General features: G+C 46.6%; 1 protein-coding gene across 1 annotated transcript in view; it reads right to left on the reverse strand.

Annotated features, from left to right (window-relative positions):
* Positions 1 to 321: 321 nt before the first annotated feature.
* fam222a (family with sequence similarity 222 member A) overlaps positions 322 to 25,542 on the reverse strand; it is a 47,239-nt gene continuing 22,018 nt past the window's right edge. The window contains exons 2-3 of the mRNA XM_041938021.1: positions 21,553 to 21,695; positions 322 to 5,188 (exon numbers count right to left, since the gene is read on the reverse strand). Of these exons, the coding sequence (XP_041793955.1) occupies positions 3,711 to 5,188; positions 21,553 to 21,649 (1,575 nt within the window). The 5' untranslated portion in view covers positions 21,650 to 21,695 and the 3' untranslated portion in view covers positions 322 to 3,710. The remainder of the gene's footprint in view (positions 5,189 to 21,552; positions 21,696 to 25,542) is intronic.

Here is a 25,542-nt window from a genome sequence, read left to right on the forward strand (position 1 = left end):
CACCAGGAACATGGCAATTATCCTGATTACTGATGCTTCGAGGCTTCTCTGACCCCAAAATCCCTCCCTGTATCTCTCTCCCTCTTTCTGTCTTTTGCAGAGATCTGTCACATTGCACAGGGCCCCTCAGCCAGGCAGGGAGCAACCATGTATAATCCAACAGAAAACAAATCCCCTCGATCAAACACAGCCCAGCTTTTCAAGCAGGCCTCTGAGCCCAGGCGCCATGGTGCGGTGCTGAGGCCCTCTGAGACGCTGTGGAGGCTGTGATTTAGCAACCCCCCTCCGCCCCCGCCCCCCGCCTTACAAACCCTGCTGTCCTCCCCTTCAACACCAGCCAGCCAGTCCTAACCTTCAGTTTGTTTAAGCACTGCTGAACCCTGTTGGCCCCGGACAGGGGGAGGGTGGGCTTAGATAATGACGTGCCATATGCCACTCTGCCTCTGCAGCTGAGTGAGCCGTGCACGGATCAGCTCAGGCACAAATCTATTTGAAATTTAATTCTATTATCCTAATATGGGCTAAGCGTCCATTGTCCAAATCGGGAATTGTGGAATGGACGAGAGTTGCAGGGCTAAGATGCATCCCATCAATAGGAACTCATTAATGTGTGTAAAAGACCAGGGGGACAGACAGTTTGGAGCCTGTACAGTAGAAAATGCAGTCGCAGAGCAAAGATGGCAAAAGAAGCTAAACACCAACATATATTTAATACAATGGAACTGACTATAAATAGAAATTCCTTTATTTTGTGTCGTTTCCCTGTTTTTTTCAGTTGAACTTGGCTCAGAATGGAAAGATTCCTCTCGGTACCTAACAGGAAACCCCTTGCTATTTGAAAGGGGTTTGATTTCAGCCCTTTGAGTGAATGAATACTCTCCACTGGCAGTGTCCAGCAGCCAGGCGTCACCCAATATTCCCATTAGCAGAGAGGCCTGGTGTCTCAGACCTCCACCGGTGGGAAAGGCCAGACACCAGAACCTCCACTGCCTCAAGTGTCTCCACTTCACTTCAACATCATGTGACAGGGTTTAATGCTTGGATGCAGAAGCCAAACGGAGGGGATTTAGGGATGGGATGTATCTGTAAATCTGTCAAAATATTTCTACAAGACAGAAAATATGCTGGAATCACACTGTGGCTGGGGTATTAAGCTGTTGAAACAACATGAAAATTTTTCACTGGAATGTTAAGGAGGCTTACTGTGCAAATTTAAGCCAAGGGGCTTGGTATTCTTTCGACTGAAATCTTTGTCAGCCTTCAAACACAGTAGCGTGTCTACAAACACCATTAGCTCAAAATTTAAGGCTCACAGTTAAGATTAAACAAGGGTTATCTTAAGGGAGAGACAGATCTATTTATGGAGTGCAAATGATCAAAGAAACATTATTTTCTGCTTTTCACTTCGTGTTCAATATTCATGAGTCAGTCCTTTCTCTTTTCAACAATGCTGTCTGTCCTTTATCTTTGGATGGCCAAAGTGTAAACATTTAGGTGATGCTCAGTTAAATATTCTAGGTTTTCTCCATAGTTGAGGTTTAATCGCTACAGTACGGTAAAGGATCTGCATCACACATCACGCTCCACTCTGGATCTCACAGAGCTGCGGAAACACGGGCTCAATTTCCCACTGACTTCTAGAGGACATACGTTAAAAAATAATGACAGACTTCAAAGCCAAGACGTGGCTTCTGAATATATTCTTAAAGAAATTTATTTTACACCTCAAAACAAAAAAGGATAGGGATTAGGGATGTGGTACATTGGGAATGTATTGACAACTGTAGTTTACATTTTTTGGTGTAAGCTCAGAGAAAAATGTTAATACAGTCATAATAATTGCACTTCATAAATCTAGACTGATGCCAGTATTTCCCCACAAGAAAGCTCCGTCACTCTCTCTCCAGTTACTAAATTCAATTTACCGTTGAAATTTGACGGACAAAAGAAATGCTAATTTAAGACCAGAGGACTGCTGCACTGATCCAATTTTTCTCTTTCACTTGAGTCCCACAAGGCAATAAAACATTGCAGTAATTTAAGTGCAGTACATTCAAGGGAATCTCACAGTCATAATAAATATTTCACTGCTCTGAATCATCAAGTTAAGATTGGCCCGGGCTAAACGTGTCCCAACCAGGGGCTGAAATGGACAAGGAAAAGCAGTGAGCCTCGTCTCATTTCATCTGACGCCAGAGGACAGGGTATGATTGTTTTCATTTTGTTTTTGTTTGCAGGATCGGGGGTGAGCGGCATCCCCAAAATAGGACTTCCATGTGTTCCCACCTCTCTCTGTCCTTATGATAATATTGGACAGAAGCAGGAGATGTAGCACTGTAACTACAGGAGTCATGTGAGAACTTGAGCTCTGCTCTCGCTCCAGAGAATAGCTAAAGCCTCCAATGCAAGGGAGCAAAATCTCCTGTACATTACTCAGATATGATGTCTATGGGACTGGTGAATCAGTTTCTCAGTCTTGGTGGTAGAAATCTTGTAATGACACAATTTGAAAAAAAAAGAAAAAAAAAGTCTGAGGATTTTGAAGAACACAAACTAAAATGCACACACGCGCATGCACTCAGCCACATACACGCATGAACACACAGGTTATGTAGATAACCTCCCAATCACATTCTTCATTGTAACATTTCTTTTTATCTTGTGTATTTTTTTTTGCGACATTTTCTTTTTAAATAAGTATTTCAAGATTTATTGTAGATTCCAGTGTTGGTTAGGAAAAAGAGCTCTCCGACCGGGTTCTTACAGAACCAAAGCAGCGACTATGCCTCGCACCAGGACATAAGAGACTGCACATCAGCTTAAGGAGGAATCATTAAACCATAAAAACAAAGTGGAAAAAAAATAAAATAAAAAAAAGCATTTGAGACACTTTTCCCCATAGCAGCCGATGCATATAATATACCTACAAATATATAAAACAACAAAAAATAGGTTCAAGTTTTTCAAGTTTCTTAAATATATCATATTCAAACTACCCAATTCCAAACTTCAAAGTTAACAAGATTCAAGCAGTGCAATTTATGTATCAATTATAACAGCAATAATAACTAATATTGTACTATCCTTTTAATTCAACCTTATGATCCTTGTACATACCCACTCGAGTACTGCCTATAATTTTAGTCTCCTCATGTATCAGTATGTGTGTATCTGTATGTGTTTATGTGTGTGTTTATACGTGTGCTGTTACAGAGGTTTGGATTTTGAGAGCAGCCCTAAATGTCGGCCCTTTTAAGACCATTTCAGTGACAACCTACACAGTAGCTTCATCCTTAGTATTTGGAAGGGGGATACGAGTGGCATACGCACTTCATGTCAACCTATGATTCTCGTCAAAAATGTTCAGGCAAGTAAAACAAAAACAAAAAACAACAAACAAAAAGAAGAAAAAAAATCAATCCAAAATTCCTATTGGCAAACCACACAATGGAACATCTGGAGAATCTTGAAATCCCTTTTCACTCCCACTGGCAATCACTACCACCTTTCATATTTGGGATTCCCACAGCCTGCCTGGAAACCACCGAACCCAGGGTCGCACAGCACAACAACTGCTCTTCTCTAAGCTCCCACACTAGTTAAAGCAGTGCCACTCTCAACAAACGGTACCCAGAAAAACATCTCTGTTCTTTGATTTTCTTCACAAATTCGCAACTCTTGATTCTCTTCCTCCTCCTCTTCTTCCCCCTCTATCTGTAAACAGGGAGGCGGATGTGTGCATGCTGGTGGTCTAACAGACGTGGCACAGACACAGTCTCGTAGCCTTTGCCAAGCATCTGCTCCTTGATGCAGGGTGGGTGGATGTCGTTGATCAGGTACTCCAGAGACTGCAAGCTGCTGCTCAGCACCGACGTGTTGCACAAGCTCTTGCTGGGCAGGCTGCAGCACAAACCTCCCCCGCTGTCTATAGCAGGGTGATGATGATGATGATGATGGTGGTGGTAGAGGTGATGGTGATGGGGGTAGCCCATCTCTCTGTGCCCCGTGGCTGGGCCTCCTGTGGAGGTGCCCAAAAGCTCCTGGGGGTTGTAGCAGTCACTGTCAGGTGTCACCAGCACACTGTTCCATGGCGGGGCAAAGTATTGACCCACTGAGAAATTTCCATGCATACCCACACAGTTCAAAGGGGAAGAGCTGACTTTGTCCAGCCCGCCTCCGCCACTGGCACTCGCTGTCAGGTGGTAAGGTCTGGAGGAAGAGGAGGACACTTGGGCCGCCATAATCCCGCCCCCTGGAACACAAGTTTCGGGGGACTTGCTGATGGCGCCCCCTCCTCCACTACCTCCACTGTACATGCGGAGCACGGCCTGTTGCTGCTGCTGCTGCTGTTGTTGCTGTTGCTGCTGCTTCTGCCAAAGGATATAGTCCATACCATCCGCGTACACACCAGTCTTCATCGCCTCTGCATTTTGAGCCGGCAGCCCGGGCCCTGTGTACACCATGTTAGCCTGGGGACCCATTCCTACCACGTAGCCTCCACCTGAGGAGCTAGAAGAGAGCCCCATGACAGTAGTGCCCTGCTTTGAGGGGCTGGAATTCGACGGTGCTGTGGCAGCGCCTTGGCACACCTGCTGCAGAGCCTGGGCCTGGCAATGCTGGTTGATCTGGTAGATGATGCTCTGGATGGAGGGGAGGTTGGACTGTGCGGGCAGGGCCAGGCCTCGGCCCCCTGTTACAGGAATCACTGAGCCAGCTACAGTGACATTTGGGGGAACAGACAGTCCTGGGCCTTCTGGAGGCTTTGAGGGCCCGGTGTGGTATACCATTTGGCCGTGGCCACTGGCTAAAGTGCTACTACTAGGGGGTGGGTATGGGGCAACAGCTATGTGGGCTGGAGAGAGTTTAGTCCGTCTGCCTTCCGAGTTCTTGAGAACACCTTTTGAAGGGACAAAGGTGGATGTTGATGATGATGACGATGAGGAGGAGGCCTTGACGATAGCAAGCAGACCATGGTAGCCCCCTGTGTGGAGATGTGGGTAGGGACTGTAGCGTTGGCCTGTGGTGTCATACCCATTCACAGTCCGGTTAAGGTGCTTGTGCTGGGGAACCCTGATGTTGGTGGGGAAGATCTTGATGGACAGAGGACTGTTGGCCGTCTTCTGAGCGTAGGCATCAAGTTCTGCCGCGGTGGGGTAGCGTGGGGTATGTGTGGGCACCACCAGCTCACCTGCAAGACAAAACAGAGAGAAAAGTGTGAGTCAAATGAATGATTGAGATAAAAAACCCACTTATGGCTGCATGTGTAGAAGAACAGAACAGCAGACCAGGGGTTTAATTACCAGAAATATCGAAGGAGCCGACAGCAATGGCAGCCACAAAGTCAGATCAATCAATCAATTGCAATAACCACTACATTGCTGCAACAGTAAAACCTGGCAGCATTACACCGACTACATCTAAAGCAGACTGAAAACATCAGTGTTCTGCAGGAGCAGGTGAATAAAACCAGGTGCAAACAGCAGAAACACAGCCGACGAAACCAAACAGAGTTTGCAAATTGTAAATCAGGGCTGACATTCATTTATGTTCCATCGCTCCCCTCCTCCATTTGAGCTTTCTTTCCATCTCATTTTCACACCCTCCTGTGGAAGTTCATCCCTAGACAAATGGATCTTTTTAAAAACTCATTCTGTCAAAGCCTGGTACCTTAGGCGCTGTTAAATCAGTCCATTGTGAAATTAATTCGGACTCTCTTTAGCATTGAATTGGGTTAGCCTTGGATACCAGGCAAGGAGGGACGAAGGGGAGGGGATAAAAGCTTGTTTAATTGCAGTGGCACATTTGAGATTTATAAGTGGTATCACTTACTGGGTCTTACCCTTGGCCACAGAATTTCCACATTTATTCAATCGAGGAGTACGTGGAGAGGCCCTCACAAAAAACCAATTAAACATCTACGGGGAATTACTAGCCTGGTTAAGGTTAACTGTGTCAGACCAGAGCCAAGTCAAGAATGCTGGAGTGCTGCTATTTGCAAACTTAAAGGATAAAACAGAAAAACTGGTTTGCAGATGAACACACGCTGAAAAGCTTTGAAAAAGACAGAAACGCATTATTGTTGAGATCAAATAACTCAAACATTAGACATGCCAATGGTTTTTCTTTGAACATAGAGTAACAATTGTTTTGTTTGTGTTATATAGATTGTTATTACATGTCTTTAGTTGACAATTACAGAATAACACATGGCAGAATTGATGGCAGGCGGGCAAAAAAGACTTTGCTATAAATATACATGAAAATTTTCTGTACTGTTTGCCATATGAAACCAATCCAATCCTAAAATTCAATTCAGCAGTGAACGTGGCGAGCGAGACTAGCAATGGTCCTCGCGCAATGAGCCAAGGCTTGGCCATTGTGAATTGAGGTGGCAAACAGGAAAATGGCAATTTCTAAAAACCGCACCATGTGTCATTGTTTGGGGGCTGGGCACGGAGGTGAGGGGCCGCGGTGAGATTGGATTTAAACGACATTATTCAGGCAATTTCATGGCTACTTAGCTCAGTGTAACAAAAAGGGTGGGGGGTTGGGAAAAGAACTCAATTTACAAGCAATATATCAGCTGCCACAAATGACTTGCAACCCCTTCAAAAATGACATTTTTATGCAAAAGCTAACAAAACGCACAAAAATTAACTGCCATAACTGTGCCGTCAGCAAATGTCCTGGCGACCTAAGGAGTCTGCAGGGTGCAGGCTGTGACTGGGACTCACTCCATTTCCTTTGCAATTGCAAAATCATTTTAAAGAGACTCCACAGCCAAGTAGTCACAATTCTCATTTCTTTGCTCCCATTACAGATAGCATGGGGAGTTCATTTCAACAACCCTATGGGTCTCCAACTGTGAAAATGATTAAATCTACAAGATCCATATCATAAAAGAAATAAATTGGGAATTTAACAGCAGAGGGGAGAGACTGTGAATATCCCAAGTCAAATTTAGTGCCCAACTATTCCAGTCAGTTTGGCTCATCCTGCAGACAACATGCTTTCTAAATCAGAAACACTACACTTGAAATTAGAATTTAAATTTGTAAAACCAGCCTGGCTTTAATGACTTCGTTTTAATCAGAGCGAGGGAACCTGGTGCCATCCTAATGGGCCGGGCTGAGTGTGCCAGGTCAGCCTATCTAAGATCTAACCACCCTCACTGAGGCAAAGCTCTGCTTCCCTGGTGACAGCAGTGCCATTTGCTTTGATGTTCTGACTTGCAGTGGAAAACTGACAGAAGACTTATTTCATTTGCTCAGAAGAGAAAAACATGCTCATTTCAAAGCACATTGCTGATCCACATGCAAATGGAATGGCAGCATTTTTTTCTGATCTTCTTTACATGAGGGCAAAAAAACCCTGTCTTTGATCATCACATGGTCTAAATGAGGGAAGATACTTGGCTTTCAGGCATATCAAGGGCCTGTGCCCTGCCGCCCCTACAAGCCCCCAGCTGCAATATGCCCATCATTCCACCTAATTACTGCCACATGAGGAAAAAAAACTATAAAAACAGCCAGGAAATTCATTAAAGGGTGGCTAATTCTATTCCTTCTCACTGACTGAGTCCATATTTTCCATGCCTGAGCCTGCGTTTCTTCTGAGAGAGACGAGAAAGCCCTCTCCCTCCGTCTTTTCCCAGCTTGGCCCTTGTTTGTCAATAGGCAGAGCCTTTGGCACACCAACCTGGCATCAAAGGGTTTCACACTTCACAGGCCACAGGGATTAGAGGCCTTTCAGGCCTACAAAACCCATCTCAGCTCCACAAAGGCTTCCGGTTATTAGAACCCACAGGCATAAAGGAAGAAGAGGAGGAGGAGGCAAATGAGCATCTGGATGCTTCTGATTCCAGCTTCCTCTTTAAAAAGTTCCATGGTATAAATTTTATAGCAAAGTTGATTACAGTAAGTATGGCCACAGACTGAGGTGTAATTTCACTCTCATACACACACTGTGTGTTTGATGTGCAGGGTCTCCACATCTCTCTCCTCCAGAGGAGTAAGTCTATAAGTGAGGACATGGAGGTTAAAGGAGAGAGTCTCTTTTTAGGCTGGCGCTCTGTGACTTATTGGTTTAGGCTGCAGTAGATCACAGCTATGAGCAGCAGCATACAGATGGTGCTGGCTGATAAACACCCTCTGAGGCAGCCAACACTGCCTCCTTTGTGTGAGCCCTCACCTCCTCATAAGGTAGGGGGTTTCCTGCACCTGTGCACACTCTCCGGCGTGGTCGTGCATGCAAACACAATGCACGATAAAGAGTGGGGGGGGGAAGGCAAAAACATACACTGACACACGCATGCATACATACACACACACACACACACACACACACACACACACGAGCCTGCATCTGCAGTTGTGTGTCTCATTTGCCATCAGTGGAGCATGTTGTTATCCTCTGCTCAGCGCTCTCTCATGAAATGTAGGGCAGGGACAACAACAGGTGCCTGTGCGGGCGACAGCCTGCAATGCCTCCTGGGCTAAATGCTTCACACTCGCTTCATTTCGACATGCGACAGCCTTGTAAGGATTAATTATTTCCCCTGGGGATGGAAGAATATGCTTTTTCCCTTCCTGAGAGCAGGAGGCTATGTGCACTCACAAGCACATGAAACAGCTTATAGTAAATGAACAGGGAAACCTGGGCTAGTGCTGCTTTTACAATAAGTAGGAAAAAAAAAAACTTTCACATGAAAGGAATGTAAACAAACCAAGCATATGATTGAACTGCGCTGGAGATGAGATAAAAGCTCAGGCAAACACATGCATTAGTTCTGAGAGATCACGCGCCAGGGAGCGGAGATGGCAGGGAGGCAATTAATGGGCTGACCTTCGTCCTTAATCACCCAGTGCCTGGCACACAATGCCCATGTGTCAGAGCAGCACATCTCTAAATGCCACCCCTCATTAGCACGATGCACGCAGTGAGAGAGGCTATCTGTGCAGTGTTACACTATCCAGCGGTCAGACAGAGATAGCAAGGCTTGGATAGGATAACATGGCAGACTGAGCTGCAGTAGGCCATGATATGATCTAGAAATCCCATTTCACTTGGAGGATGGGCACTCTCCTTTCTCTCCATTTTTGATTGGCATGAAACTCCCCAAGCGCGACGTCCTTGGTGTACCCCCGTGCTGTCACTGTGATTGCATGTGTGCTTCTGTGTATGCACGCATGTGTGTGTGTGTGTGTATCTGTGTGCGTTTGGTGAAGGGGGTACCCAATTCTGAACACTCAATTAACACTCCTTTAATTAGCCAGCAGTACATTTTGAATTCTGATGAACTAATTTTCTTGGTGCGAGGGTGGAGGAGGTGGTGGTGGTGCGGAGGGGTGGCTGGTAAAGATGAGGTCCACTGGGTACAAAACAGCAATAAAGAGGGAACTGGTTAGATTAGACTGTAAAAAATCCATTAAATTCTGTGCACTTCTTCCAAGTGAGAGGTCAAATTGTGTTGATCACAAGAAGCAAAGGCAGTCAGAGAGAGTATGAGAGCAGGGAGTTAGGTGAGGTGGAAAAAAAAGGGGGGGTGTAGCAGGGGAGTGGAGAAAAAGGGAGAGGAGATAGGGAGTCAGAGGCTGTGCGAGAGTGCAGCACCAAATCCAGAGGACCACGAGAATGCTTTGCATTTTAATTAGAGGTTTAAATGAATAAGCAGAGGAAAAAATCTGAGAGAACTGCCTGAAATGCCCTTGCTCCCATTTATTAGTGTTCCAAGTGTTCTAAAATTATGAGCAGGTTGGAGAAGTTTCTTCTTATTAGTGGAGAAAATGCTCCAACACATCAAAAAGCCCTTGGCGTTTTCTCACTCACTCCTGCGAGCCAGTATCCCTACTTACCGCACGCTTTGATCCCCTCTGACCATGTACACTGGTGAGCAGTGTGTGTGTGTGTGTGTGTGTGTGGGGGGGGGGGCGCTTGTTTAAATGAAAGGAGAGGACCGTTTGGTTGAACTGCAATTAAGTTTTCACAGAACAACGAGTGCGTAGTACACATTAACTTCGGCCCCAAACAAACAGAGGCGTCTGTGATGAGGTTGGGGCAAACAACGGGAGCAGAGGCGAACCAGAAAGATGAAAGAAAACAGGGGGTTCACTGGCAGCCTTTTCCCCTGAGAGGGACGGCTCCTGTTAAATGTGTGTGAGCCGAGCGAGTACATTAGCTGCTACACTGATAGTGTATCTTTTCAACCTACATGCAGCATGTGTGCTGGCTCTCTTTTCCCAAGATGTTATTCTTTTGGGGTGAATTTCAGGCATCAGGGGATTCAAATTGGGGATTTTTAAATCAGATACGTGTTTTAGACCACTGGACCAGCAGGACGCCCCTTTTCACGTTCCACTACTAATGGACACTTTGCCCTAATTGTAATTGTAAGTTATTCAAATTAATAATTCATGGCTAGAACGACCCTTCACGTCAGAATCCCTCAGCTTGCAGAAAAAGTATGACCTGTCAAATGTGCTGCAGCCTAGAAAGGGCAGATTCAACAGCATTGTTCCATGGAGGGACCCTTGACCCGCGGCTATTGTTTAGCTCTTAGCAGATAGGATCAGGGTCTATGACATCCTCTCTCCACCTCCATGAGCCTGCTGTAAAAGGACGGGCAGGCGGGGGGGAAGCCAGAGGCAGCTTCGCGTCCTGAACAATACCTGCCTTGTGCTAATGGAGGTGTCATCTGGCACAGGGCTGATTAGTCAGCGATTACAGCCAGGCCTCAATTGCCGTGACAACTGCTGCAAACACAATGGGCCCTGATAGAGCCAGCTGTTTGGTCCTCTGCAATTAACCCTGCATCCCACTCGTATCCGGCAGTGCGCTGCCTCTAATTGACTATCGGGCACACAAAGCGGGGGCTGTCGGCCAGACCCCCTGGACATAGCCCCCCGCCCCTCTGCAGAGGTAGAGATGATAATAATAGAGGCGTCCTGTGGACTCGGCCGCCAGTCAATCAAAGCCTCAGTACCCCACAGGAGCTTCCTGAGGAGAGAGGGAGCAGAGGAAGCACATGTATGAGCCAGTGATCAACAGGGTAGAGCAGCCTTGCAGGGGGGCAGACATGTTGAATATGCCCTCAGCCAGAGGACTAATCAATTCAAGTGCACGTTAGGGGAAAGGGAACCCTGCTGCTTGCTTGATATCAGAAAAGCCATTTTTAGGAACACTCATCTCCCTCTGTTCATCTCAAGGTTGATTTTCTGTGCAATAACACAGAGAGAAAAAAAATCAAGGCAATTATTTGTCAGGCCTTTGCTATCTATAATTGCGAAGATAAAAATCAAACTGCAATGATTTCTCAGAGGATAGAGCTGTCTGAATTCACGACTGCTTGTGTCATCACAATCATCAAACAAATGCGAACTGTAAGACAGGAAGACGAAAAGAAAGTGTGGCCTTCTTCCCCAAACTCCTCTCTGTCTTTTCCAAATTCCCCACGTTTACTTTTAAGGGGGTCGACCAACTGATTGTCATTTTTTACGCAACTATTTAAATCGAAAATTGGTATTTTGCAAAGTAAGCAAACTATATATGTCACAGTCACACAGTGTTACTTCTGACTCCAACCTCACTCACTAAACAGGAAGAAAATAACTGAATCGAATGAAGAAATAAAATCAGTAATTGGACAACATTTTTCAACAGGGGGTGCCATACTGCAATCACATATTGGACTTTTAACCTGCCAACATGTTTCACAAATAGCAGAGAGGATAATGAGAATGTTAAAGCAATCTGCACACTGATCCTTCACAGGCACGCAGACATGGCACAATGTCAAAAATGGATTTAATCATTAAAAGAGATTTAAAAAACTTGGACTAAACTCCCAAATCTAATCTTTCATTTCATTAAACCCAATCTCATCTAAGATTTAATCTATCTATTTCCTGCACAAGCAGATGGAAGAAATACCAAATTGAGAGCCTAATTTGGGCTTCCTCCTCACACAGACTGCAGCATGAGGTCATTTAGTTAGCCCGCAGTGAGGCGGCACACGTGTGCGGTTAATACGTACGCTGAGAGAGAGATAAGGTCTGCAGGTACAGATAATACCAGAGAAAAACAAGATCCACCGTCACTTTCTGCACAACATGTTTGTTTATTGATAGTATTGATATAATAATTATTTCACACTTCCACACTGGTGTATAACTCGATTGTGGTCAATGTATCAGATCAAAACAGCTAATTAGGTTTCTATTATAAAGGTTTCCTCCCAAGAAACTGAAATATTATACCGCCAGGACACAGTCATGTTTACATTTTCTCGTTAGAATTTATCTCCAAAGCCAGATGTTACTGAATCAGCCATGAAAATTAATTAGCTGGTTTGATGTGGCAACCTCATGCTCCTTCCAGACAGACCTGGCTTTTATGGGCTGTAGGGGAAATTACTGAGAATTGATTGATCCTGAAGGACCCCGCCGTACACATGGCCCTGCAGACAGACAGACAGACAGCAGACAGACGAGCGCGCGCACACACACACACACACACGCACACACACACACACACACACACACACACACACACACAGATCCTGCTAACAACAGTTGATCCAAACATTTTAGCCTCCGGATGAACCTGACATCGTTTCTCTTTAGTAGATCCAGCACTGATAACTTCACCAGAATTATAAAGTCTACACAAGATTCGTACCAGTTCTTTATTTTTTCCAAATATAACTAAAACTATGTGAAGCCAAAGGGACAAATCTCTGTGACCTCTGGACCCTCTGATCCATGAATTTCCCTCTCTTGATCTTTTTGCTGCACTTCCTCTTCGTCATCCTCTTTACCTCCTCTCTATATTTTTCTTTATCTCTTCTTTTCCTTCATCCGCCCTCTCCATCACTTCTTCCACCCTCTCCGTCACTTCACCCCTCCTCTCTGTCTCTTCACCCCCCCTCTCTGTCTCCTCCGTCTCCCTCTCTGAGTAAGTGAGTTTCATCTGGGGTGCTTGCCGGGCGAAATCACCTCAGGGCGAACACTTTATTATCTGTAGTCAAAGCGTCACCACAAATACCATTCTACACACACAAGTGTCACTTTCCATTTGTCTGCACTCTGGCTGCATTAGCAGAGCCTAGCCGGCCCAGAGGCTCGTCTCAAACGCGCCCGGCAGAGGAAAACTAACAGCGTGGGAAAGCACTCGTCCTGCATTCCTGCCCCATTAACACCACTGGCACCACCAAAGCAGACCTGCTGCCTCTCTCTGGAATTAAAAACATTGTTATCAGCACTAACCTTTGTGAAGATTTGAAAGGACAAAAAGATACTTAGGCAGATATCTTAGGCCTTTTATGTTATTTTTTAACGCAAGAAATCACAGGCTCCCCCTTTAAATCGAAGGAGATCACTGCACGTCTTAATTACTGACGATCTGTCCAGCAAAAACAACACAGTTTACGTCCTCTCTGAGCCACACAGGAATGCAGGCCAGCAGCGGCCATGTCAGGCCTTTTGTGGGACACCCGTGCACCAAACAAAACACAGAAACTGGGGCGACATGTTTAACTCACACAACACACAGCACTCTATAAACAAAACGGCCAAACAAAAAGAACCGGCTCCATGTTTGTTCCCATGACAGCCAAAAAAAAAAAAAAAAAGAAGAAGATGAAGAAGAAGGAGAAGGACAAGGAAAAAAAAGGGATTTCAATAGAAAAATATCAACCCTGAATATTTCACAGTGTGAACACAGCCACGACCTCATTTCAGGCACCAGTTTCGCCAGGCTCTTTCCATTTGCAATAATTTATGGGCCTGGATGGGCAACATAATAGATTATAAATGGAAAAAATAACTATATTCATCACAAAACTGCTCTCTGTTTAATAATCAAGTCTGGCCAAAGGGCTTAGTGGAGTGCACAGTTCTGTATAGATGGGGGGACCTAGCCCCCGGTCTGTAGGCTGCCTGTGATGAGCCAGCCCTCAGGCCTGCCTGGGCCACCCTCATTGTGCATACAGCATGGTCTAGAAAGCAGAGCTTTATCAGCAAATACCCCGAGTCAGCACAAGCAGCGGGGTGGTTATGCGTTGCGACTGGCACACCAGCCGATATTGTCATGTGCGATTAGGCCTGTGCTCATGAGCCTGTGAACTCATTCCTATGGCATCAAAGTCAACCCCACCCCCTACTCTCCTCCAGTTATATCCCTGCCTCTCTGCTGCCCTCTCCTCCTTCTCTAGGTTTTTCCATTTTACATTCAGCCCTGCCACTTCACAGCGTACCCTCAGTGAACCTTGTGGAAAGCTGTGCTCCAGTGCAGACAGACACGGAGTCAAAATACAACAACAGGTTAGACGGCTTTGATTTCCAAAACAAATCTCTGCAGCTTAATTAACAAAGTCCAGAAGGGTCATCCGCAAGTTAGAGGCAGCCAGTGCACCGAAAAGCAGCTGGTGCCAGTTGTTTTGTCTCGGTACACCTCTCCAGATGACATGGCTGATAGAGACGAACAAAGGGAGGCTCACAGAAGAGGCCAGGTATGGGGAAACATCAGGAAGAAGAAACAGAGATAAAACCATTGAGCAGCACAGGACACGAAAGAGAGAAATACAACAGGCGAAAATCCCAACCTGAAAGATTTATGCTGTGCCCTCCCTGTCCTGTCTTTAAGAGAATATGCCACGCTGTGACACTATTTTCTCAAAGGGCTACATGTACAGCCAAGAGCAAGCAGCATTCACAGTCATGCACAAACTCAAATGGACACAGCAACAACAAAAACACACACACACACACACACAGGCTCGGCGTAAAGGAACCCAGAGGTAGAGATTGTAAGTGCACACAGAGATAAGAAAAGGAATCGGTGCGGAGAGCAGAGGAGGTGGAAGAAAGGGAGAGAGTGGGAGAGATGAGGGGAGGCTGGAGGCGCCTGGGCAGGCCTGTCAGACTGGAGGAAGTGCTGGTGCGCAGGCCTGCAGGTAAATGGAAGAAGAAAGGCGCCTGCAGGCTGCCTGAGGCAAGCCTGGGCCCTTCTGTTCTATCATTTAGGAGACAAGTCCTCCACTGATTCCCAATTAATATTTAACACTGCACAGACAACAAGGCACTCGGCTGCAGTACACATGCCAGCGAGTGGAGAGGAGAGGAGAGGAGAGGAGAGGAGAGGAGAGGAGAGGAGAGGAGAGGAGAGGAGAGGAGAGGAGAGGAGAGGAGAGGAGAGGAGAGGAGGGGAGAGGAGGGGAGAGGAGAGGAGAGGAGGGAAAGAGATACATAAATGGGTAAGTTTTCAGTAAGATGAAAAAACATTATGAAAGATTTAATGTCAATGGAGTTGTGGAGGCAGGGATTTAACAGAGGCCACGTGTTTTATTTTAAGTATTGCTTAAAGCTGAAACCTTTAATGTTTCTTAATTAATGTACTTTTATTTTATGCATCTGTTGGACTGCGGTGAAACAAAATGAGCGAACCTTGTGGGGGTCACACCTTTCTGTTTGGCGGGGCTTTCAGTAATATGTTTGCTTCCATGTTACCTGGTAAGTCAATAACAAAGATAAAAATTGAAAACAACCTTACAGATTAAACACTGCAGGGTAAAGGCCTGGGTTTACTCCAGGGTTAGAGGTTAGTCAAAAGTGCTTGTTGGAAATCTGTTCAAAGGACTCAAGGTCCAGAGTTAGATCTGGCATCCAGAGGTCAGCAAGAAAACACCCTAACCCTGAACCTATAACCAAGCAAGCGTGATTCATCATTCCCCAAACCTAAAACGCATGCGAAGATGGCCTTCATGAGAACGAGCCTGACGAGCAAACCGCAGAAACTGTAGTAAAATGTCCCACAGGAGCGATGATTTCAGCATTGTGCTGTGGTCAGTTTGCACTCCCATGCTTTCTCCGCCAAACCCTCGGCACTATTAGAGCACACTGAAAAGCCACAGCCAGGGATGCTATTAAAATTTGGTGCAAGCTGATGACTGGTTCGGACCAAAACACCAAACTCTGCCGCTGACGACTCTTAATTTGACGTTTCTTGAAATTTTCCCAGTGTGAGGACACTCTTTAAAGGAGACCTTGAGCAACAACATACAGATCAATATCCACCTCCTGTGAAAGTTAGAATGTGTGGACCAATTTACTAAATTGAAAGTTAACGGACACAGCTATGGCAGATGTGATTTACGCACACACACAAAAAAACTGCATCAGTGTGTGAAGTAAATCTTGCTGAATGCACTCTTGAGAATCAAGACTTTTTTGTTTACTTAAAGAATATTACACAATATTTATTCAGCAGACATAAAAAAAAGATAAAATTTTGATTAATGCTGTTAAATGTGCTGTAACTTCTTGATGAGTTTGGATAAAGTGACTGGACAGAAATAGAGTAATTAAAGGCTGGCAATCCAGTTAAAAAGGACAATGAAACCTTTCTTCCTACTTGCACACTTTGTAATTCAAATGTTGGACCAAAACTACATTTTTTATTTTGAGTTTTGCAATGAAGCGACCACTCAAACACACTTGGAGCGTGCCAGGAACGCGCAACACCTCCTGAACGCCTCTCATGGTCAGTCTGTGGTGGGCTCGGCTCAGAGATGGCACAAGGCTGCGTGTCATTTCCTGTGGGACAGCGAGGGAGTGCGGACACTCTCTGTACCCTCGCTCGCATCCCCCGCCCCACCCCCACTCTCTGGCAGGCGAAGACAGAGGGTGTCGATGCCTTGCACCTGGGACGCCCAAATGCCAGCTCGGAGGCTTTGGAACCAGGAACCTGTTTTTCGACCCAAGTCCCGCTGTGACCAAAACTAAAGCGGAGCCCCTCTTCCTCAAGCTCACCTCCCGAGGCAATAAGATTGCTTCGCCCCCCGTGTTCACAGCAGAAGGCAGAGGGCAGAGGGAAGGCATGGCTCTGTGGGACGCCACCAGCCGGAAATGATCCTCTGTGTGCCAGCACTGAGACGCCAACATGACAGAAGAGAGCTTGTAGTATGCATGAGGTATGACTGGTACAACCAACATGACACGGCTGTCCCTCTGAAATAAAATGAAACTCTATTAATGCTCTGGATTTTGCAATATAGCACTGTGATGAAAGTGCGAATGACACATTTCATGTGGCTATGCAAACCCAGCGATCCCCAAAATGAGATTGCATAAGTAGGCGCCCAGGAGGAGGCAGGCCATGGATAGCTGTCAATCACCTTTCACTATGAAAAATACCTCATGACCTCTGCTTCCCTGCTGCAGACTGCGCAATAATGACAGTCTCTGTGGGCACTCTGTGGAATTCCAAATGGGAGGTAGAAACGAGGTAGTTCAATCAGTGGGAAAAGGTCAAGTGCATGCAGATTCTCTCTCTCCCTCGCTCGCTTTCCATTCTTTTTCCCCCAGTTCCACTTTATGCCCCCCACCTCCGGGGTACTGAGGCAATCAGGGAAAAGGTTGTTATTTCTGCTGCAGCATGTGACCACTTTTAAATATTCAACTGAAAACTCTCCCCTGTTTTTTTTCCCCCCACATAACAGCCGTTGGAACAACGTGCTGCAATTTGATATGCCAGCTAATTCCCCTGTTATGTCTCGCACGGCCTCAGACAACAGTGGAAGAGAGGTGGCTGGAGGTCATTACCTGAGCATATTCCCTCTCCGCCGAAGTGCGGCTTAGGAAGAGAAGCTGCTAAAAGCAAAGCAAACTAATGGCTCTGGCAGCTCTGGCTGCAGAGGCAGAGGGCTATTAGGAAAACTACAATCCCCAGGTGAACCTCCGTGTCATGTCCTCAGGCTGTGTGTGACATGGCCAGGTTGTCTCTGTCGTTCAAGCTGGAAGAGGGCTGAACATGGCCTGACATAGCATGAACCTGAGATATCAGGCCTTCTGGGAACTTTTCATCTACACTTGGCTGATTGGCACCTCGGGCCTCCTGGGTGGTGTCACAGAGGGTTACGGCTGCAGGCGTGAGACATTTAACAGGGGACAAAACTGGTTTTCTGAGTTTGATTTCACCACAATTGCATTCGTAATGAGGTGAAACAGTTTCTGTCTTAATTAGACTTACATAAGTCATTGCGCTGTAACCAAAAGTATGTGTGTGTGTGAATTGCAGCCAGGCCCTGCTGGGGATAGACACAGGAGGGAACACCCAGGTTTTGCCCAAAGCATGACCCAATTATAAGGCAAATAGGGAGTGGCAATGACCTGTGTGGTTAACAAGGGCAGAACCTTCAACTGGATAAAGAACACAAACGTGCACGCCCAGTGTGACAATGCCATTCTTAGAAAATGTCATGCCTGGGACAAATGCAACTGCTAAGTAATGAATAAACAAATGAAAAGCTGCTGAAATCTGAAAAGATATTATTTTGGAAAACAGCCAGGCAGAAATATTCCCATCAAGCAGTCAATTGAGGGGTTCTGGACCTGTTATTCTTCAGCTGACATGTGGCAGAGTAATTGCTGGCTGGGCCAGGATGGAGGCAGGGTAGTGGTGGGGGCTGCTTAGCCTCCTGTCCAGCCATCTCAGTGTTGCTCATCACTGGTCCGGCGCACCTCCCTCTCTCCTCTAGGAGCAGGGCTGCTACGCTCACCCCTGCTCTTCAGACCTTCAGACCCAAAGCAGAGGACGACAATCAAGGAGAGGGATGGGCAGCGAGGGACGTCGCCGCTGGCTGAGGGCGGCCGGGGTCAGTGGCATCCATTCACCCCTCTCCCCTCGCAGGGTCTTTCTCTCTCATCTGTCTGGATGGGTGCCCTCTCTCTGGGGCTCAACACGATGAGAGGCCCTGGCTCCGCTGCCATCTCTGCCTTTCATGTCTCCATCTAGGGCAGTGGTAGAGAGACGTGGAGGGGAGGACGAAGGAGGGGGCAAGCTACAAATGTCACCCATAAGGGGGGATTTAATTAAAAATGACAGGGGCTGGCGCTTGAGAGTGCAGCCACATATGCGCGGAATTTGGGCGCAGTGAAAGCAAGTGCCTATGATTTATAATTCAAGTAATGCTCTGCACTCCTTTTAATTCTACGGCCAAAGAAAAAAATATCAAAAGGCCGTCTCTGTGAGGCTAATCCAATATGATATTTTTAAGGGCAGGCGGTCAATGGCTTTTTGAAAAGCCAGCTTCTCTGTCTCCCTTTCTGCGTCTCTCTCTCTCTCTCTCTTCTCTACTTGTCTGTCTTTCCCCACCTCCTTCTGCCGCTCCCTCCCTTCTCTCCCCTGCGCTCCCCGCTCTACAGTACCCCAACCCCAACCCCCAACCCCCCGAGTCCAGACACAGAGCGGGCTGTGATAATGGAAACATCCCGCTCTCCGCCTCCCGTTTCTCCCGCTAAGCTCTGTGCGCTTGGGGGAAATTGATTGTCTGGCGAGCCGATCTGAACGCTTCCAGCTGATGGTAGAGCCAGTTAAGTCCTTTTTTATTGAGGGTATGAGGGATTTTTAATGGGAGTCGCATCAATGAACTGTGCAGCCACTCGGCATCTGCATGCAGGGGCTTTTTCTAAAACCCTCCTCGCCCTCTCATCCCAACTGCTCTGCCACCCCGGTGCTCACACACACGCATGCGCACACATGCACACATACGCACACACACACACAACTTTTGTGTAAAGGACAGAAGATGCAAATGACACAGCTCACCTCTACCTCATTGCCAGGTAATCCCCCTCCTGTGCTCTCACTCACTCTGTCTCTTTGAGGGGTGTATTCTGGTATTCAGCCTCCTGTTGAGAGCCCAGGTCACCTTACCCACAACCCCCTTCCACATTGGCACAAACCGGGCCACGAACAATCAATCATGGGGACCTGCTCAGCATGGTGACCTGAGTGTGCCCACTTCTGCAGCCAGACCCACTGTCTGCCTTTCTGCACCCCTTCTGGGCCTGGACGAACAATTGCCTTATTGAGGCCAAGAGCTGCATAGTGGTGGAAATCCAACACTTGCTGCCTCCTCCCCCTCCAAGGACAGAAAGGAGGCTATTATGTTCAAACATCCTCATTATGAACCTCAAGTCAGTCGCAGTGGTAGTCTTTCAATCAAAGGATTTAACAGGTGGAGAAAGAGAGGGAGAGGGAGAGACAGAGAGAGGGAGAGTCAGATAGAGAGGGTCAGTAAGAGGGAAGACTGTTCTTTTCTCTATTGATTTGAGTCCTGACTCCCACTGGCTGCTCCTCAATGAAGGACCCTGGGAGGAAGTGGGCTAATCCTGCGAAATTGGAAGGAGGGAATCGATTAAGACGACTGTTGAGGACTCCCTCCATTTCTCTCCCTTCCTCTCCATCTTTACCTTCTCTAATTCTATTTTGCGCAGTTTCTCTTTGTGCTCCCTTTCACTTCACCTCTCTCTGAAACCTCATTAGTGGGCCCAGTTGAACCCCACTCAGCTGAAGAGCTGCCCCTTCCAAATGTGCCCGGAGCTCTGTTTATCTCTCTCGATCCCCCCTCTTGTTTCACACGCACCTACACAGCTCCATATGAAACATCCATACAGACGGGCGAAAACAACTCCAGATCTGAGGACAGAGGTAGCACCCAGTCACCCTGTTGTTTGCGACTCTCCTCTCCTCTGTGGGAAGCGATTGGAGTGTGATGTTGAGCTGAGAAGTAGCTAATTGGCCAGTGAGGAGCTGAGAAAGAGCGCGGGCAGTGCTTCATTTCTTCACCCAGAGCCCATCAGAGCCTCTTTAAAGCCTTTCACTGGACTGGTTACAGGCCTGATACAATGTCCCTCTGATGAAGAAGCACAGAACCTGCTATTCCCACTAAGCCTCTCTATGATGAGGTAAAAACCGGTAGGTTAGTGCTCCCCTGCTCTCCATCCGCCAGCCCTTTTAATCGGCTTGAGGTAGCTCGTAGGTCTGCCGTGTAAACAAAGGCCATTAAAGACCCTCGAAGCGCTCAATAAGGAGGGCGGACCTTCCTTCCCGTCATCAGAAAACAGGCTCAGAGTGTAAAAGGCTTACCCAAAAGCTCTGACAAAATTAGGGGCAAATTCACCTTCCAGATGCCTGACTGCCGCAGCTCTCTCTAATCCCAAACTGGTTAGAACTAGTTTTGCCAGCTCTGTAACAGTTTTCATCCCTGGCTCATCTCTGTCCCTTTACACCATTTTGTGAGTGGACAGAGGGTGGTGCTCGGGGAGCAAACAGAGCAGCTGTCATGCTTTACAGGCGGCCGGCACAGCCAGGGCCAGACACTGTAAATGTTTACAGACCCTCAGGGTCACCCAGGGCCAGTGAGGCACGTTAAACACTGTCTGTTCAGCCCTGTTGCCACGACTGCACAATCAGCACGGCTAAACAGGCCCCCTCACAATGAGTAGCCAAACAACACGGCAATCCAAGGTCTAAGTGCAGAGCGAATGAAACTGTTTAGAATTCCTCAGAGTAGAGAGAGAACACAGCGACACACAGAAACCGGAAAGTCTATTTTCCTTCACTTTTTCACAGTCAGGGTTAACTACCCGTTTCCATCATTCAGCGTGACTGATAGATTAAACACAAACGACAAACACAAGCCTCTCTCATTCCTTAGCTTTGGGCGAGCTGAACTCCTGACCTCCATCGCTCCCTGTCACTTTCTTTACTCACATTTCCGTCCAAGGGCTTGCGGCGGCTCCAGGGTCTTGCTGGCACACACCGGGTGCTGGGGTGGAGGGTTTTGCCTCCTCTGCAGACAGGCCAGCATGGCGAGGTGGGCACAGTACTACAGCCGGGGGAGTTCTGCGGCCAACCTGGAGCAGAAAAAGAGCAAGAAAAAGAGAAAGAAAGGAACACTGGGTGAGTTAAGCAGGACGATTCGAGGTCAAAGCTCCACGGCCGTGTCCGGTAAGCCGGCGGGAGCCGGCTCTGGGCTCAACGGGCTGGGTTTCTCACCCAGGATTTAATTGGGAACGCATGCCTACAGCTGCCTGCCTCTCAGCTCTGTGTGCTGAATGATAAACACACACCTGCACTGGGGCAGCACGGTTGACACGGGTTCAGAGCACAGTCCAGCCCAGTCACTCCGCGGCCTCAAACAGCACATCCACGCAGCCATTCAACTGCATCTCCTGTCTACGAAAGCGTCCTCAAAACAAACACGCAGGCTCACACAGAAAGTAGCAACACTCAGGCACATTCCTTCCAGGGCAGTGTGTATGTGGTGATTGATGGCGTTATCTATGGACAGCAAAAAAAAAAAAGAAAAAAAAAGGTAATGCTGAGAAAACAGCAGTCTGTCTGCTACAACTTAACATGCAACAGCTCTGGGGGACTGTCAGGAGAGGCCTGGGGGACTGGTGGTGTCTGGATGTGTGTGTAGCTGTGTGTTGAAGCGTATGGCTGCATGCGTGTGTGCGTGTGAGCGAATGCGATGGGTTGGGTGGGGGAGACTGCCAGCCGTACATCAGGGCTAGTGACGGCACTAATCAATCTCCCTCTAGGCCATAAATCTCCAGCTCTACACTCCCCCTTTTCCCCACAGCCACCTTCGCTCAGGAACAGCGAGGCAGTTGCTGCTAGTTTCCTCTCAAAAAGCCCATCACAGCTCCAGTGGAAACACAGGACAATCGAGTAGCATGGAGGGTATCATTCATCAGCAACATACCAGTGTCACATAGCACAATGATGACTGATTACAAAGTCTTCTGCCTGGATTATGTGCTAGACGAGAACAGCTAAAGCAAACCATTTAGGCTCAGAAAGTGTTTTTATATGATAAGGATCGAGGTTCGCTCCTCTATAGTTCACTTAGCGGAGATTCTTCGGTTTCCAGGAAAAATGTGCTCTCACTGTACGCTGCAGGAGCTCAGAAGCCGCCGCGGCCTTAATCTGAGCTCTGAATGTGTTTGAGTCTCTTGTCCAAAATGCATCGATATGAAACACTATCGTTTCCATCTGGGCCGGTCTCCTCCCATATTAAAACAAAGAACAGAGGCGAATATTTCATCTATGCTGTCAGCGCCAGCGTCTCCTGCCATGATGCGTGGCAGATTATTGAAAAATGATTTCTCATGCGCCTGTCACAGGCTTGTCCTCTGTTATTTATTTTCTCAGTGAATCACTAAATGAACATTTAGCCACCTGCCATCAGTCCATTACTGAGTTGTATAGATTATAATTTTAATATGAAAGAAAGCAATTACAATGATTACGAGATAAATTAATGGCAGTCCGTAAAGCGCCAGCTCCTGTTCTCGCTCATTTAAGGAATGGAGCACAATACAGATCACCTGTGAAAAACATCAAAATATGAAACGACTAACAGGAGCAGTCGATCAAAGCGACCTTTGGAGCATCAAGGTACAAAACTGATTTTTAAGTTAAGAAACATCTCTGAACAATATATTTTCAAGCAGTTTCAGAGATTGTTACGGCTGAAAATGTTTAACAGAACAAAATGATTCACATCCATTCCAGATTGTTGTTATTTGGATTTACCTTCCAGTCTCAGCAAATCATCTGACCTTGAACAACAAAAATTAATAAAATACAGTCTTTGATTTAAGAGTTATTGTTCCCATGAGTTCACATTCTACATCCACTCCATGGGTTGGCACCATTTTAAATATACTTTAACTTTAAATTTAAAATAAGGGACTAGGTTTTCCTTAATAGGCGTGTTTGCATAAACTTCAACAGTCCTCCTTACACAGATTTCAACTTTTTAAAACAGAGCTGAGAGCAGTCGATCCGTGTTTACCGGCGCTGTTTTACTGCACTGTTTGTCGCAAATATATTTTCTTTTTTCGCGGATAAAGTAAAACCTGATTAAAGTATGGATTGAGAAATGGAGGGGGGAAGCATGATTGACAAACACAGCAAAATTTACTGCCTATAATTAAGGTTGAATGACTTCCCTGGTTTGAATACTTAAAGATTAGAAGCAGGTGTTACAGAAAAAAAAAGCATCATCCCTGCAAAGGATTCAGTCTTTCACTCACAAAAAGCATTTTGAGATAAAACATTTTTCGCAAGACATTAAATTTGACCTCAGACCTCAAGGCTTGTATAACACACTTAACACTGCGAGTCAAATGCGTATTTTTAAAACCTGTCTGAAGCGGCACAAAACAACACTTTTAGCGCAAACCTGACAGTGTGAAAACGGTGTTCACAAAAAATGCTTCTCTCTAATAAATGCAAGTAAATTAAATCTTTAGACGAAGAATTTCACAGAGCTCTCTCTCTCTCTCTCTCTCACACACACACACGCGTACACACAAACACACACACTGCAGATGGAAGAGAGGGGCCACTCTATTTCTCGCCAGGTGCTTGAGCAAAAAAGGTCGCATGCGGTGCCATTTCCTCTCGCACACGGGCAGGCCTGGCCCAAACACACTGGCACTTTGAGCTCATTACTGGCTATTCACATAATCCTTTCTCTGTGTCCTCTCTGTGAGGATACTAATTTCACAACGAGCCCATCCTCACAGCCCATTTGTTAAAAGATAGCGGCTGAGAGAGAGGAAAGGGACACATGGTGCAGATTGAGACTAAAAGCTAGTCTTAACGGGGGATACCTCCACAGTTTTCCCCTCTCTGAAATGAAAGACAATCGTGTAACTACCCTCCATTTTTCTCCATTTGCTGCTCACCAAATGTATTCTGAGGCATTATACTTCGCTGAAAGAGACCCACTTTTTTTCAATTCAATTTCAAGAACCAATTTTCTCCTATTATTGCCTTTAAGAGCGAAGCAGAAGGAGCAAGTCTTTGGCTTGTTTGTCATGTCCCCCTTTCCCCTCATTTCCCCCTATTAGGTTATTGTACTACTTAGCAGATGTCTATCAGTGGCAGGAAATTATGTCCAAACCCAAACCCTGTGACCCGTCGCCCAGCTGCCCTAAAACAGCCTGTCATACCCAGGTCAATCCCCGTGAAGGTGCAAGAGGATGTGTGTTAGCCCACACTCACACACACCGCCCGACGCACCGTTGGAAAAACCACCTGCACTTCACTCACTCATCAAATCCACTCACAGGTCTCCTATTACACCAGTGCGGGGATATCTCAAAAGCCAGGATGTCTATCGGCTCTTTCCCGTTCTGCTAACGCTGCTGCAGGGTTTGCAATGGGGGCGGAAGATCAGTCCCATGAGATGAGGGAATAAGCCGGAATCAAGAGGCGGTGGGCTTGGCAGAGGGCTATTTCTAAGTTAAAAGGTTCTTAAACTGCAGAGGAGATCAGAGGAGATGGCTCCCCGCGCCCAAAGCTGTGTGCCCAGATAAGAATCCTGCCAAGTGCGGGGCGTAACAGGGTGGTCATGGGTGAATAAACGGAGTGTGTGTGTGTGTGTTTTGAGCTACACATGTTTCAGGTGAAAGATGGAGTGAGGCAGCTGATACCGGGGATGGGAATCGAACCTCATTGTGTGGTGCTTCGTGGTACGAGCTGAAATGTGCCAAAAGATGGCATCCGTGGTGGCACACTCCTTGTCTTGTTTGCTTACTCTTTGTTCAGATTGTTCTTGTAAGGCTGCTTGTGTTCAAGTTGTGAACTTTGGTTTCTTTTGTCAAATTGGGTTTTGCAGAAAAAAAGCCCAGACTCATATTAGACATATTGCACCTCACGATTTAAGTCCAGTGCCGACATTCA

This window comes from Chelmon rostratus, chromosome 5, assembly GCF_017976325.1.
Source record: "Chelmon rostratus isolate fCheRos1 chromosome 5, fCheRos1.pri, whole genome shotgun sequence".
In the NCBI taxonomy this organism is placed as follows: Eukaryota; Metazoa; Chordata; class Actinopteri; order Chaetodontiformes; family Chaetodontidae; genus Chelmon; species Chelmon rostratus.